Source organism: Oryctolagus cuniculus, chromosome 12 (assembly GCF_964237555.1).
Source record: "Oryctolagus cuniculus chromosome 12, mOryCun1.1, whole genome shotgun sequence".
Taxonomy (NCBI): Eukaryota; Metazoa; Chordata; class Mammalia; order Lagomorpha; family Leporidae; genus Oryctolagus; species Oryctolagus cuniculus.
The window spans coordinates 85,802,647-85,818,760 of record NC_091443.1 but is presented as its reverse complement, the minus strand read 5'-3'; the positions used below and the strand labels follow the sequence as shown (position 1 = coordinate 85,818,760).

The 16,114-nt window shown below is 51.4% G+C and overlaps 1 protein-coding gene across 26 annotated transcripts in view; it reads right to left on the bottom strand.

Annotated features, from left to right (window-relative positions):
- TLN2 (talin 2) overlaps positions 1-16,114 on the bottom strand; it is a 480,480-nt gene that overhangs the window by 41,591 nt on the left and 422,775 nt on the right. For 24 of the 26 annotated variants that reach the window (XM_070054308.1, XM_070054305.1, XM_070054330.1 and 21 more), the window contains 4 exons: positions 15,601-15,720; positions 10,360-10,506; positions 6,844-7,010; positions 5,238-5,421 (listed from right to left, as the gene is read on the bottom strand). In XM_070054308.1, the coding sequence (XP_069910409.1) occupies positions 5,238-5,421; positions 6,844-7,010; positions 10,360-10,506; positions 15,601-15,720 (618 nt within the window). The remainder of the gene's footprint in view (positions 1-5,237; positions 5,422-6,843; positions 7,011-10,359; positions 10,507-15,600; positions 15,721-16,114) is intronic. The other 2 variants (XM_070054331.1, XM_070054332.1) reach the window with 1 other exon arrangement.

Here is a 16,114-nt window from a genome sequence, read left to right as displayed (position 1 = left end):
GTCACCAGCTCTGAAGCCTGCAAGTTACGCATTACCCCCCGGGAAGCCACAGTTGGGCGTTCTGGTGCAGGAATGTGGACTTTCCAGGGGTGGCTGAAGCTGAGACAGAATGGGGAGGCTGGGTCTGAAAATATAGCATATTTACAACTGCAGACCCAGCAACCCTGCTGAAAGCTGCCCAGGACAGGGTGAAGGCATGTGGGAGGAGCTAGCACTGACCCCAGCCTGACACCCTCATCACTGAGAACATTCTCTTAATCTCACACTGGGCTACAAGGCCGCCCTGGTACCCATGCCTGCCCCTCTGGCTTATAGGAGGCTCTGCCTCCCTCAGTATGTGATGCGGATGTAGGTTGCTCTTCCTCCCCATGGCTGATTCCCACTCAGGACCTTTGTTCTTGCTGGAACCCGACTCTTCCGGTTGTTTGGGTCTCAGCTCCGACGTCAAGTCCTGCACCTGTCTTGACCACGCCGGCTATCAGCCCACCCCCCGAGCACTGTTCTCTTCACGGCATTTCACCGTACATGAATGCCTTTCTGTTCTCTTGTGCACTGTCTACTCTTCGATGCAGATGCAAGCTCCAGGAGGCTCGGGCCGGACTTCCTATCTGTTCTATGCTCAGAGCAGGGTACAGGCACCAGTAAATGCTTGTGGAATGAATGAAGCCCAGGAAAAGATGCATTATCTATGTTAACTTCTTTAACTGGACAGTGTTGGACTTGGAATCAGCAGTAGGGGTCACAGGCAGGACCTATGTGATTTTGGAATAGCATGTAAGTCATTCAGGTCACCTCGGCCCAGCAGTTCCACAGTTCTATGATCGTAACCACAACTGCCTCCCTGTGTGCTGGCAGCTCTGGGTGCTGAACCAAGCACTCTGCATGCATCACCTCATTTAATCCTCGCCACCATCTTTTCCAGCAGGAACTCCAAGCCTTAAGCCCACGCTCCCAGAGCCTGGGAGAGGCTGAGTGGGGAGTACGGGCCCTGATTTCCATGATCTGAAGGGCCAAAGTCTTAACCTCCACACTATGAGGGTACTTCAGAAAGTTCAAGGAAAATGGAATTAAAAAATGTTGATTTAGAGGCAAAAAACTGAAGTCCGTGTATATGTGGGGTCTTCAAGGCACTCATGAAAAATGCTTATTATTAAAAACTACACAGAGATTTCAAATTTCATTTGCATCCAAGTAAACATATTACTTTTTAAAAGATTTCCACATTTTTTAAAATTTGAAAGATGAAAGTCTTCCATCCACTGGTTCACTCCTCAAGTGACTGCAACAGCTGGAGCTGGGCCAGGCTGAAGCCAGGAGTGCGAGAACACAATTGTGGTCTCCCATGGGGGTGGCAGGAAACCAAGTACTTGAGCCATCAAATGCTGCCTCCCAGGGTGTGCACTTGCAGGACACTGGATGGGAAGTTGAGGAGCTGGGACTAGAACCAGGCACTTTGATGTGGGATGCATGCATCCCAAGCAGCAACTTACGTGCTGTGCCCAATACCTGCCAATATAAAACTATCTTTAAATTTCATTCTTTACGAACCTTCTGAAGCACCCTCGTGCATCAGGCTCAGAGGCTCTGACTCCTTGTCTACAGGTAGAATTAGCAGCATCAGCCCTGCCTACCCCATGGAATACTGGGAGGATGAGCTGGGACAACACATGTGAAAACCTACCAGGGACTCAGAGTCCTAGACAGCTGCATCAAAGGAAGCGATTTTGCAGCCCCCTGCCCTTTGACATCCCCTTGTGTGCCCTGTCAGCTTGAGAGACCAGCAACCTCAGCCTCAGAGCCCATGGGGCAGCCCAGGGCTCGCAAGGAAGGTACCTGCATGGACCGCACACTCATTCCTGAGGTCACAGTGATGGGGGTAGGGGTGACAAGGGCAGACACAGGCATGGCCAGCCAAGGCCTGCTGTCCACACCCACAGTACCCAGCACTCTGTCCCATCCCTGGTCACTTGACAACTGACGAGTAGGGACATCTTTCTTATAGCATCTTTTTAAATTAACAAGATCTCATTAGAAGTTGGTACTTCAGGATATCTAGACCTCTAGGAGTTAAAATCCTACAGCAACAGCACAAACATATCTAAACAACCCAATTAAAGCATAGACCCACATTGTAGTGCAGTGGGTTATTTGCCAGCATCCCATATTGGAGCACTGTTTCAAGCTCTGGATGTTCCAGTTTCAATCTAGCTTTCTGCTAATGCACCTGGGAAAGCAGCAGAGAGTGGCTGCCACCCATGTGGGAGACCAGGATGGAGTTCTTGGCTCCTGGATTTGGTCTGGTCCAGCCCTCACTGTCATGGCCATGTGGGGAGTGAACCAGTGGGTAGAAAATCTCTTTATGCTCTCCCTCTCTCTTAACTCTACCTTTCAAATTAATTTTTCAAAAATATTTTATTAATTTATTTGAGAGAGTTGCAGAGGGAGAGATAGAGAGAAAGGTCTTCTATCTATTGGTTCACTTTCCAAACAGCCATAATAGCTGGAGCTGCGAAGCTGGGCTGATCAGAAGCCAGGAGCTTCTTCCAGGTCTTCCACGTGAGTACAGGGACCCGAGCACTTGGGTCATCTTTCATTGCTTTCTCAGGCCATAAGCAGAGAGCTGGTTTGGAAGAGGAACAGCTGAGACATGAACTGGTGCCACTTGGGATGCCGGTGCCACAGGTGTAGGCTTAGCCCACTACACCACAGTGCGGCCCCAAACAATCAATCTTAAAAAAGAGAAAAAAAGAAAAAAGAGAAAGAAAAATGGGCCAAGGACTTGAAGAGACACTTCTCCAAAGAAGAAACACATGGCCAAAAGTTATACACAAAGGAGCTCAGTGTCACCCACCGTCAGTGGAATGCAAGTCAAATGTCCACCTCACATCTGCAAGGTGGACCATTACTAAAAAAAATAAAAAAAATAAAAAAAAACAAATGTTGGTGAGGATGCAGAGAAAGAAGCCAGAGTGCACTGTGAGTGGGAAGGCAAAGTGGACCAGGCACCACAAAAACAACATGGAGGGCACTCAAAAAAAAAAAAAAAAAAAAAAAAATTCAAAACCAGAATGACCCTACGACCCTCTCAAATAAATGAGCCTATGACCAGCAATCTCTCCTTAAAAGAACTGAAATCAGGACTTGAACAAGCTGTGAGCACTCTGGTGTTCACAGCAGCATAATTCCCAAGATATGAAGCGTGGTGAACTCTCACAGTGGGATATTATTTAGCCCAAAAAAGGGAGGAAACCCTGCAATGAGCCACAGCGTGGATGAATCCTGACGATACAAGACTAAGCGAAACAAGCCGCTCCCAGAACAAACATATCACATTTCCACTCACATGACGAGCCTGAAACTCAAACTCACAGACACAGAGGGGCAGGCAACGAGCGCTCCCATGGAAGACTGTCACATGTCAGTCACACAAGCTGAGTGAGTTCCAGCGCCCTGCGGTACAGCACTGGGCCAGGGGTCAGCAGGGCTGCATCGCACACCTGCATCGCACGTCAATGCTTTCAACACAAAAAAAGAAACACAGGCAAGGAAAGAGGTTGATGGCAAGGGAGAGGCTCGCGCTGGCCACCTCTGTGGCAGAGCGGTAGATACAAGGGGCCTCATTCTACGATTCTACTGTATATGCGATGAGAAGCACTATAATAAGCTAACAGGAAAACCAAGTGTCTGCAACAATTCGATGCTTTTCTCTGCATTAAGACACTTGGATCCTCTCAGGCCACTGGGCTTTGGCCAGGAGCATGTGCTTCTGCTGTGGACACTCTGAGGATTTGTTCTTAAACTTTCTATTCCTTCGTCAGAGTGGACAAAAAAATCCTGCAGGCAGGGATTCCTGTGAATGCTTAGAGCTCCCAGGGGCAGCCAGACTGCTCTCTGATGTTATCAGAAATCCAGAAGAATGTCCCAACGGCAGCATGACAGTGTCCTCGTGGATCTCGGCTCCCCTCAAGGACATCGGGAGGGAAGGCTCAGATCACATGGGAACAAAGTCCGTGGGCTCAGGTCCACCAGCACGGTCACTGCCGCCCACCTGGGCACTGAACAGCAGGGGGTTCTGTTTGGTTTTGTCCAAACAGATCGATTTACCAGTGAAAATCCAAGTGTTTACCAAAGGCTGGTGTGAGCATAGGGAGAAGTGTGTCTCAGGTTTTGCACTCTTAGGCACAGGTAGCATCTATGTGGGGATGACTTGGCTGGCTGTTGGTTCAGCACGGATCTGTGGGGCATCCACTGCAGGCCAGGAGCTGCACCAGGTACACCAGCTCCAAAGAATAAACTGCGGCGACCGTTCTTGAGGTGTTTCTGGGATGGGGGATCAAGGAACAGGCAGCGGATGTGCATGAACTTGAGGGCCCAGGAGCATGGAGTCCTTCAGAGGCTACCTTCTCAAGGCGGGCTGTGAGCTGTGGTACAGTTCACTTCCTCACCCACATCTAGCTGCTGCCCACCACCCCACACAGCAGCTGGGGCCATCGTGGGCCTCGGTGGCACTGCAGCCCGTAGCCAGGTTGCAGGCTTGGGTCTTTCTCGACTCTGCCATGTCTGGTGCGTTCAGACCCTTCCTCCTCAGTGCTGGGCCCCTGACTTTCCTCCCACAGCTGCCACTTCTCAAGCTCCCTACACACTTCCCCTTAATATGGCCCTCAGCGTTGAATTCCTCAGGGCTCTGCCTGGACCACTTTCTTCTCTCCCTCTCCTGCAGTTGCAAGGGCTATCTAGGAGGCAATGATTCCCAAATCCATGTTCCTGTATCTGGGCCGGTGCATGCCCAATCACTAGGTCCACCTGCAGGTCTCCCTGGCACCTCCAATGCCACACATCCTGACTGCACTCACCAGCAGCCCCCAAGGCTGGTCCTCCCTCCAAGGAGCTCTACCTGGGTCCATGGAGTCCCCATCCACACCCTGCTGGAGGTGAGTGCAGTGAGGTGTGGAACCTCATCTCATGCTCACCTCATCTCCTAATGCCCACTGTGTCCAATCCTTTACCACACTGGCTGAGGCCCCCTTGTAGGTTCCTCCCAGATCTGTAGGTTTTTCTCCACCCCCATGACACCCCACCTCGGGGATGCTTGGATCAACACTTTCTACTGCTTCACCAAAGCAGACACACACACATGCACTGTGGGCTTCAACTGGTCCCTGCAAAACCTCTTCTGAGGCCTGGTGCTGGGTGGTCGTGGGATCTCGAGGAAGGCACTCCCCAGGCCCTGTGCATACCTGGGTCTCAGGGTCATCGGAGCCCAGGCTGGCTGCCCCCAGCTTGACCACCTCGGCCAGCTGGGTGATGGTGGCTGCCGAGGACTGCGCCGCCTGGGCCAGCTTGTCTGGAGTGGATGCAGCCCCCGACACAAGCAGCTTCGTGTCTTCCACCAAGGCCTTGGCTGTCTTCAGAATGTTCTCCCTGGGGATGCAGGCAGGACAGAGAGAAAGGGCAAAACCTGAGGACTCGGAGTCAGGCAGAGAAGGGAATCTTCCCAGGGGGCTTTTGCTAAAAGGCTTTGAAGGCTAAAAGGCGGCACTCTACCTTGCCTTACTGCAGGTATGGGGGACATGTGGCCTGTGGGCTGTGTAGGGCCTGTGAAACCACATGGTCTGGCCCTGCCAAGGCAACCCCAGGCAGGACTCAAAGTTTAAGAAACCTGGGGCCTGTGCTGTGGTGCATCAGGTCAAACTGCTACCTGCAGCACCAGCATCCACGTGAGCGCCAGTTCAAGTCCTGGCTCTTCTACTTCTCACCCAGCTCCCCATTAATGGCCTGGCAAAGCAACAGAAGATAATCCAAGTCCCTGAGCCCCTGCACCCACGCGGGAGACCCAAAGGAAGCTCCTGGCTCCTGGCTTTGGCCTGGGCCAGTCCCAGCTGTTGCGACTATTTGGGGAGTGAACCAGCGGATGGAAGATCTCTGTGTCTCCCTCTCTCTAACTCTACCTTTCAAACAAACAAATGCTTCAAAAAAATTCAAGAAATGCACAGCAGGCTAATCTTTGAACTGATAATTTAAAGATGCTACAAATATTCAAATGGCCCTGGGCAGAAGAAAGGTCCCCAGCCCTGCTATGGGGGGTGCTCAGCTTCCACGTGGGCAATGCTGAGCAGCAAGCACAGAGTGGATCAGCTGCAGTAAAATTTCTGCAAAAGTTTCAGACCTAGCAGTGCAATGAAACAAAAGCTCAGCTCCTTTGGCTCCTGCTCTCTGTCCAGACTTCAACACGTACAATTATTAAAAGCCAGAAACTAGACTTTAGACAAAAAATATGTGCTGTGGAGGCACCTGGTTTGGGGCACGTTGTCCAGGGATCAGAGTCCAAGGGGCCAGGCTCTGGGAGGCACAGCGAGGCACTGGGAATCTGTGCCCAGCCCAGCTCTGGGCAGGCTATGGGTGAGGATTTGGAGTTTCCAGGCCCAAGTGGTGAGTGCCCAGTGGCAGCCTTGTGAGCCAGGCTCTCAGAGCAAGGCTGGCAGAGGCAGCGGGCTGGGAGCACCTCTCCCCAAACCATCCCCAAGTGCCTGTGCTGGTGCTCCGGAACCTGCCGGGGTGGGGAGCGGCCCGAGGAACAGACCTCCCTAGTCCAGAGAGGGAAAGCTCAACAAGACGTCCTCGGCTGGTACCGGCTGCACTTCGGGCTGTTGAGGGCAAAGCTCAAGTGTGACTTGGTGCTGACAGTGGCTTCTTGGAGTCATAGGGTTCCTTTTCCCTACTTGAGCATCGTGCTGAAATAAGACCAGGTAATGGCATTTCTGACCCTGGGGTGGTGGCTCCAAGGTCGACCCTGAGTGACAGGGTCAGGCCAGCCCGGGCCCCTCTGGGAAGGAGGCCTCCTACCTGTGGTCCGCAAAGGTCTCGCTGTTCTCCGCGTTCAGCGTCCCTGCCGTGGCAAACATGATGGTGGTGTCCAGGTCGGCGATGATCCCAGACACCGCAGTAGCGGCTGTGATGCATGCCTGGGTCCCCTTGTTCCCAGCCTGCAGGGCTGACAGCACCAAGGACACCTGAGGACAGAAGTGGAGTGAGAATCAGAGCCGTGAACCAGAGAAAATGTGACCCACATTTTCATCGATTCTGAAGACACAATTCTATTCTCTCCTGTGAGTCAACATAGCTTAGGGTTCACAGCCTCAGTCTGAATCCCAGCTCGGCCATTTATGGGCCACATGACCTTGGGCAAGCTGTTTCACCTCTCTGAGTCTCAGGTTTCTCATCTATAAAATGGGGCTATTCCTTCTTGCCAATCAGGGTGGTTGAGCAGATGGAGGGGGGGCAACCAAGTGTCCAGCAAGGATCTGCACACAGGAGGAGTTCAGCAGAGGGCAGAGGGCAGATGCTACTGCTCATCCATTACTATTCTGTTTCTAAACCAACCAAGATGGGTCAGAGTGCAGGCTTCTGTGACAGGCCTGGCCCTCTCCACCCTTTCATTAAGATGGTGATAGGGACAGCCCAGTGCCAACACCTGTCCTTCACCTGCAGAGGGGATCCTGGAGGGGCTGGAGTCCAGAGGGGACCCACCTAAGTAACCTCCCCACTCCTGAGGCTCCAGCAAGTCATCAATCACCACTGAGTAAGGATTCCAGGGACCTGAGGTCCAGGCTAAGGGGTGAACCCAGTGTTTTTCCTTGCAGAAACCTGTGTGCACCCCTTCCCAGCCCTCTAGTACCCCTTCGCTGTTCCGGGCAGGCATCCCCGACCATGGCACACCCTGCTTATAAGGGTCTCAACCACGTGTCAGTTTCACCTGCCCTTCACTACTTGGACACAGCACCTGCTCTCTGGGTCTGTGCTCTGCCTGCAAGGCCCCTTCCTCTTGTCCAGCCACTGACCTCCTCATGCTGCACGAGGAGGTTCAAGATCCCTACTGGGACACCTCCCCAGAGTCTCTTCATCCAGAGACAGCGCTGCCTCCCAGGATTCCATAGCATACTCTCCTTGCACTCAGAGTAGCCCACTGCCCAAAGGTTAAGAACAGTCTCTTATACAGTGGGCAGTGGCCTAGCGGTTCACTTGCTGGTTGGGATGCCTATACTCTGTATCACACAGTACCTGGATTTAAGCCCAGCTTTGCTCCCAATCCCAGCTTTCTGCTAACGCATACCAGGAGGCAGCAGGCAATGGTTCAAGGACTTCAGTGCCTGCCATTTGCTTGGGAAACCTGGGCTGAATTCCCAGCTCCACACTTTGGCCTGACCTGGTCCTGGCTAGGCATCTGAGGAGTGAACCACTGGATGGGAATTGTTTGTCTTTCAAATAAGCTTTTTAAATTCCCAGAAAAACAACAACAAAACCCAGTACGCTTCAGGCTAGCGGCTGGAGACTGTGAGGCCAAGAGCTCTTATACCCAATTCTGGGTACACCACCAGCACCCCTGATGGTAGCTGACTCGATGAACGGTCTGAAAACATCCTGTGAATAGATTTTTTAAGACATGCTGTACAGGGCAGAGGGGCATTAGCGAGAAGCACAGGGTCTGAGATGTCCTCTCTCCTGTGCCGCTCAGATCTCAGCAGGAGAGGCACAGGGATGGCTGCCTAGCATCTGCATGTCCCAGGACCAGCCCACAATCAACTCTTTATCTTCCTCGCTTGCCCAATCCTCCTTTAAAAGCCACAAGGAAAAGACGAGTCAGACAGGCACAGGACTGGCCAGGGAAGGAGGGATCCAATTTCTAGAAGAACTCAGAGCAGGCAGAGACAAGGCACGGGAAGTCTGCAGGCAGGGTGGAGGGGAGCTGTCCTTAGACAAGGTTAGGAAAAAATGAGTCCGGAAACAGAGGCCCACCCACTGCAAAAGTTGTGCAAGCCAGCAGGTGTTCACTGAGGGCTCTGGGGCTGGGCACACAAAGGGAGAAAAGTCAAGGGGCTCACGGTTGGAGCTGCACTGTGTACCTCACCAAGACCCGAGGCCAACTGGGTGCCGGTGGGAAGGGAGATTAGAAGAGCAGGGGCACCGAGCAAGAAACCACCAAAAAGGCTGTGGACAACCAAGACAGCCGGCCACCCCCCCAGCTCTGCTCCTTCTCCAGGTGTCGTACATCAGAGCTTTTGCCTTAAGCAGCAGCAAGGCCAAGGCCAGCTCGGGAAGATCATGTGGCTTGGCCACGCTCACAAATACGCCCTCTCCTGCCCCTAGTGCTCCTGCTACAAGGTCTTCTACAGAGGAACTTGGCCAGAGACACTTCAGCAACAAGCCAGGGCTTTGAAAGGACAGGGAAAATACCTTCCTCGAGCAGAGACACTTGTTTCCTTGTCCTATGGAGCCTAGGGAGGCCAAGCAGTCCTGCGGGCTACAGGAGGCGGCCGGCCAGCCAGCCAAGCTTGGCCTTGGTGAGGGGGTCACGGACAGAGCAGCCTCTATGGGCAGCTGCTTCCAGCTGAGGGCCTGCCCCATCCATTTTGAGTCTCGTCACCAAGTCTCCCAAGTCTCATGAAAGAACGGTGCCTCACTTGAACATTTCTTTGCACCAGAATAAGTTTACCTTTCAATTCCATTTTCCTTGAACTCTTTGAAGTACCTGCATGTGTGCTCTGAACCAAAGTGACAGGAGAGGGAAAGACCACCCACACACGCATGCGTCCTTCAGCCTGGGCTCCACACAGCCCGTGAAACAGCCGCCCTGAGCAATGTGCCAGTGACATGAGCGCAACAAAAATATTCGTACCCCGGGCAAGAACAAAAGTGCTACTGAGAACCGAGAAAACATCCTGGGAGAAAAAGGGTTTGGCGCAAAGTTTACAGAAAACAGTGGCCTGTAATCACTCAGCATTTAACTACATGTCTGGCAGGGGGCCAAGCACTTTCACACACATCACTGTATTGTATCCCATAATCCTTACGAGCTGGGTATTAGATATTTTCATCATTTTACAGATGAGAAAGTGGCTTGGAAAGGTGAAGGGCCTCCGAGCTAGGATCTTCCAAGCCTGTGGATAATACTGCAGTCCTCTCCTACAATCTTGTGCCCCGTCCGCTCCTCCTTATCTGCTGCAGATCAGGTGGTGACGTGGAAGGAACTTTAAGTCCTCTGGACTCAGCCCTGAGCACCCAGGAGCCTCCTAAAGAAGGAGGAGGAGGGCACAAAGTGTCAGCAAGGAGCTGTGGGCTGCTGCTGGAGACTTCTATCCAGCCCAGCTGCAGGTGAGCCCTTGAAGAAGGTTGAGCACTGGCTGGCTTCATGGGACAGGCCCTCCTGTGCTCCTGATTTCTCACCCTCAGCGCCCTGATGCGCCCATCCCTGGAGGGAAGCAGCATCGAGGCAGCTGCCTCAGCGCCTTGGATTCCTGCTCGCTTTCCTGCTTTTGCTCTCAATCTCAGCTCCCTGTACCTGACCCCGGGGCCACTCCTTACCTTCTCCGTGACCGCCCGCGCACACTCGATCAGCTCCCTCTTGGTGTAGCTGTCCGTGGGGCAGACCTGGAGGGCCCCGGCCTTTTGCACCAGGAAGATACAGCCGTGGCCCAGGTCCTGCACGCGTGTGCGAATCTGGAAGCCGATCTGCAGAGGGAAGCCCGGGATGGGGAAGCAGTGATGGACCCTGCCATCGAGGCCCTCCCTATGTGGAAAATTTCCCTGCGCCCTATGGGAGCCTGGCTAGGAAAATTCCACTCCTATTAGAAGCCCGTGTCTGGTGAAGTATGGAATTTGGTTGATTTTGCTTCCCTCTTCAGAGACTGTAAAATGCCCCCAGTCTTCATGAAGCAAGCTAGCAAAATGCCTCCCTGATGTTAGCTGCCTTGGCTCTCTATGGCTTATCTGCATCTGGAGCCACAAGGTAAGAAAAGTAATTAGATGGGCTCTGTGGGATAATTCTGTTACTCATTCAACAAGCGTTTATTGAGTCCCTACTGTGTGTCAAGGCCTCTTTGAAGCAGCCAATGCATTTTATTTATTTCTCACAGCAGCACTAAAGGTAAATTACAAGCGCAAAACATAGCTTTGGTCTTGGGCATTTTTTTAAAGTGTTCAGATTCTTACAACCAGAAAACCCTCTTTCTCAGCTGGACCACATGGTGAGGACGACCATAGGAACCTGGCTTCCCTTCCAGCAGCCCAGGTCTGAGGTTTTCATAAAAGGTACATTTGCGAAGCTAAAGGCTCAGCAGGCACACATTCTACTCCTGGGCTATGAGATTAGAAAAAGCAGTTGGCCTAAGAAAAGCTGAGCAGGTCCCACTGTGGGTAGGCTTCCAGCTGTCTCTCCAAAGTTTGCATTCCCTCTGATTTTGCTTTGCGTCACTTCTCATTTTGGTCTGATCAACACAGATGCCATAAACAATCTTCTCCTCCAGTCTCCATTAAAGACACAGAGCACAACTTTAAGCATGCGTCTGGTTATCTTGAAGACTTCACAACAGCTATAGACAATCTGGCCCATCATTCCAGCGACTATCCAAAACACTGCCTACAAGAGCTAAAGTACTGTGAACGGCACCTGGGCAGTTAAGGCCCCCTGGAAGCTATTTTCCAGTGTCATCTTGCCCGAGTTTCAGGAAGGGTGAATTTGGAGAGTGGCTGGGGCTAACAATGCTCTCCCCTACTGCATTTAAGGGAGAAAGATCCTTTTATTTCCTAAGACACAAAGGACTTTTGAAAATCCATTTACTAGAAAATCCTCATGAGCCACAAAGTTGAGTCTCTGCTTTTTTGGGCATCTTGTACACTGTACACCAGGCAGGGCTGTCTCCTTGACCCGCCCCACGGAGAATGCAACATGAGCAGCTCTGCAAAGAGGCTGGGGCTGGTGCAGCAATAAAGCTGCTGCCAACAGGGAACAGGCACTGGAATCCAGCCCACACGGCAGCACTGCCACTTACGTGTATCTGCCGGGCTGCACATGTTTGCTGGTTTATAAACAAGGTTGAGCTGAAGCAGGAGGATGCCCCATTAAAGTTTCAGATTCAGCCTGCCTCTTGATGCCTTCCAGATGCATCCAGGTTAACCCTAAGTACTCAAGGGTCAGAGTTCATCTAAGAGCAAGAGCTCTAAGGATCATCGATCCCTCCGTGATGAAGTGCTGCCAGTCAAGGAGGGAGAAGTGGTGGGAGAAACATTCGCAGGATTTATAAAACAAAGACGACCTTACAGTTCAAGTTCCTGCAAGGGAACCCACGCTAACCACTGCAGTTGTGTGGTCTTGGACAAATGAAGCTCCTGGAGCCTCAGTTTGCTTATGTGTGGAAGGGGGACTAATGATTCTTATCTCACACGCTGCGGTGGCCAGGGAGAATGCAACAGAACCCACACAGCTTCTGACCCGTGGCTGCAACTTGAGAAGCAGCTCTACCACTGCTTTCCAGGGGCACAAAGACAACCCAGGGCACATTCACGAAGGAGGGCAACTGAAGCAACACGGTCTACGTGCAAATGCAAAGGACACTCTGTTCTACCAGAGGAACGTCTTAGAAAGGGAATGCATTTGTAAGACTATTCAAACAGATAAGGGCTTAAAAAATGCTAAGCTTCTCAAAGCAACGTTAAATGTTTCAGCAAACATGACCCAACTTCCCGAGACCACAGGGTGATCCAGCCTTCTACCAGTGTTGATTATAAAGGAATGTGGCTCCAAGACATTCAACTTGGGGTTTAAATTGGCAACTTTCATGAAGCCTTACTTGAGCCTCAAAAACCCCCTCAATTCCCTGCCTGCCCAAATGAAAGTAAAATGGAGAAAACCCGATGGCTGGCTTTGTGCCTTGAGGGAAATGAAGAGTGCCGCCTTTATGAAGCTTTGGATCTGATTTCACTCGGAGGGGGTCTAAGAAATAATGATCATCTTTCCTTACTGCCGAAAACTAAGCAAAACATCCAGATTCTTCTCAGTACTTAAAAGCAATTACCTCTGAAGCCAGGGCAAATATCATTTGCCTGGGATGGCTTTGGAAGTTAAAAGGGCAGTAATAAAACGTAGCTGACAAACTTAGCAAACACAGAAGGAAACACGAAAGGTGTGTTTGAGAGGGTCTTCTGAAAGCTGGTGGAAAATGCATATTATAAAAAAAACTGCAGGGATTTTGAGTTTTTTTTTTAATCCAAATCAACTTCTCTTTTGATTCTGTCTTTTCCCCACAGACGGTGTGAGGTGCCCTTGTACGACAGGCTGTCAGTCTCCCAGCTCCAGGAAGAGGCACTTGGAGTGGAAAGTTTTAGACAAGTCCAGAGCAGGCACCCAGCTCATCTGAGTAAAGGGCGGTGTGGCTGCCACAGGCGCTCAACTAACGTGCCTGCGAGCTTTGAAGACAACCAGTATGGCAAGTGGTTACGGCGGCTGGTCCTGAGACAAAGCTCCGGTTACCCAATCTTCTCCCCAGGATTGAGATCGAAGGGCTGTAGCTCCTACAATCTCAATTTCTTTTTTTCTTGTCCTCTTCAGTAACTGCACAGCTGCCAGAGGGCTGTCACTTTAATGTAGAGCGATCTTAACAAAGGTTCGAGCTTGCTATGGAAAAATGAGCAGATAAAGCTCCTGCTTGATGTTCGAGGGCACAGCTATGGCTTTTCCTGTAATTGTCACATTCTGGAAAAGACCAGAGTGCTGACTCCACACAGCAGACTGCGCGGCTGCCACGAAAGAGACCAGTTTCTTATTTGCCCTGGATATAAGTGTTTACACATGCTGTGATGTGGGATCCTTGTGGGTACACAAATAATCCCACAATCTTGGAGTCAGAAACAACACTACATTGCTTTAGGGATCTCCTAACCTTCTCAGTTTTCCTCCCAAATATCTGTCTGGCAAATGCACACAAAGAATTCTCCTTTGCAAACCGCTGGTAATTTTATATTCTCTCTTCCCCCTGTTGCTCCAGGTCACACTGCTTGTGTGTCAGGAATGTAAACTACATCTCAAGATGCAAGGGCAAAAAGGGAAAACCTTAATGAAAACCTCAGCTGCTCCCTGCGCAGGGCCAGCAACTCAAGCAACCAGCTGGGGCACTTTTTGCTGTGCATTTTTCTTTCTTGGCTGCTCTGCAATATTTTATATTTTTGCTTTGATGATCTGTGTTGCAGTAAGAAAATCTGCTTGTTTCATACATGGGCTGGGTAACTCCTAAGAATTCAGACATGGAAAGGGTCTTAGAAGGGAGATGGGGTCAGGGGTGCATTCCATTTTGCAAGGTTTCTGGGGACAAAGATCCAAACCTTGCTGTAATCACCATCTCTTTCTGCTTTTAATTCCCCTTCTCAAAGCCAGTCCTTTCCTGCATTGTTCCAACTCAACTTAACTGTAACAAAAGTCCCCTTACTCTTATTTATGAAATACAAAAATTACACATTAATCAAATGAATCACATGTCTAGGTAAATTATAGACTAGAACCACAGTCTAGTCTTACTAAAAAACAGGGAGTCTTTTTTTTTTTTTTTTAATTTGATGGGCTTGTGTCAAGAATCAAGTCTTGATGTCGGTCTCTGATAAGCTTCTTTCTTGGTAGTGACTTCACGTGCTCATTACAAACAGAATTATTCATGCTGCAGCCTAAATAATCATCCTGAAATCTCACAATGCAGGCGCTGTTAGGAGCTGAGTCATCCCATGCTAGCTATGTAGGGATGCAAGCACGTGTGATGCTTCTAGGCACATGCACGGTCACGCAACACGTTAGAAAGTCACTTTGCTTTGACTCTTCATTTCTGTAGCCCCCTCCTTGGGAGTCTTTGTTAAGACATGCTCAGACCTGACTCCAGGGAGAAACGGCAGCCCAGAGGAACTTGGGGACCATGACTATCGTGGCAAGCAGATGAGCAGCCCAGTCCTGACCTGTCGCGTCAACAACCTGGCTTACTGAGGAATGTCTTGCACATTCTGTGCTCAATAAACAGCTTGCTGGATCCCATGGCATGGCCACCTTTGTCTCCCCAGGGAGCCTGCCACCCACTCCACTGCATTCTCTATTTCAGATGGACCTTGTGTTCTTAAAGGAGCCATGGGTTCTTTGGGCCCCAGTCTCCTCCATGTCACTGGTGCCAGCAGGCTCCCTGGAGCTCTGCCCACCCTGGGCACCATCCAGTGACCCTCTCGGTTCTCAGAGATGCCAGAGATGGGTGCTTTCAGAAAGTGGCCTTGTGGGCCTAATGTTTGCCACTGTGAGACTGGTAGGGGAGCAGGCAATCTGAGGCCAAGCCTACACCAGGAGGTGAGGTAGAGGAAGGGACCCATGCCAGCTCTAGGAAAGCCCAAGGATAATCAGGCAAGAATCTGTTCCCTGAAGGTGGCTGCCTAGACAAGGAAAGCCAAGTCCCCTACTTGAGTGAGCCTTTGGAAATGTGTGTATTGTGGGGAAGACACCGGAAGCCCCAGGATCATGCATGCTTAGAGGCAAGAGGTGATGGGCCAGGCATAGGGGCCTGGCAGAAACTGCAAACCATGTCCTGCTGCTGGCTCTCAGCCAGAAGGCCCCAGAAAGGGGAAGAGCCTTGAGCACCGCCTGGGGCTACGGGGGTGGGCGCATGCACTGCACTGTACCAGGGACTATACTCAGTTCTAATTACTGGGCTGGGGTCTTCTGGGGTGGTAGCTAGGCCCCTCCCCGGGGCAGGGGAGCTCCAGGGAGCATGTGCTTCTAAACATAGGGGGCTTAAGGTGGCAGACCTCTTCTGGTTCCGCCGTGGCTGCTGCCATTTGGCCCTGGAGGGCCAGGTGCCCATAGTCACTGGTCATTTGTGAAGCCAGTCCTCCCAACTCCTCCGGGTTAGTAACCGACTTAGTCATCTGGAAAAAGAAAACAAGCAAGACACAAACACATACACACACACATACAGAGAAAAGCATGAGAACCACGTGTTAATATCATCGGAAGCCAAAGGATGTCATTCACTTTTAAGCTCCCGATGGGGTGAAGGTCAGGGCTTGCACTCGGGACTGGACCCTGGAGAGGGCAGTTCAAGCGGAGCCCATGCTGCATCACAGCAAGAGGCCAGCCAGAGCCCCTGCAGACCTGCAGCACCGCCTGCAGGCATGCAGATTCTGGCCGGGCCAGGCGGGCAGGTGCTTAGCGTTCAGGCCGTGCAGGGTGGAGCCGGGCCCTCGGGTTTAGTTCTGGCAGGTGAGGGTGGCAGCCTAGGGCAGCCCTGCCCTGTGGGGTCACCAGAAGTCCCCTGAGAAA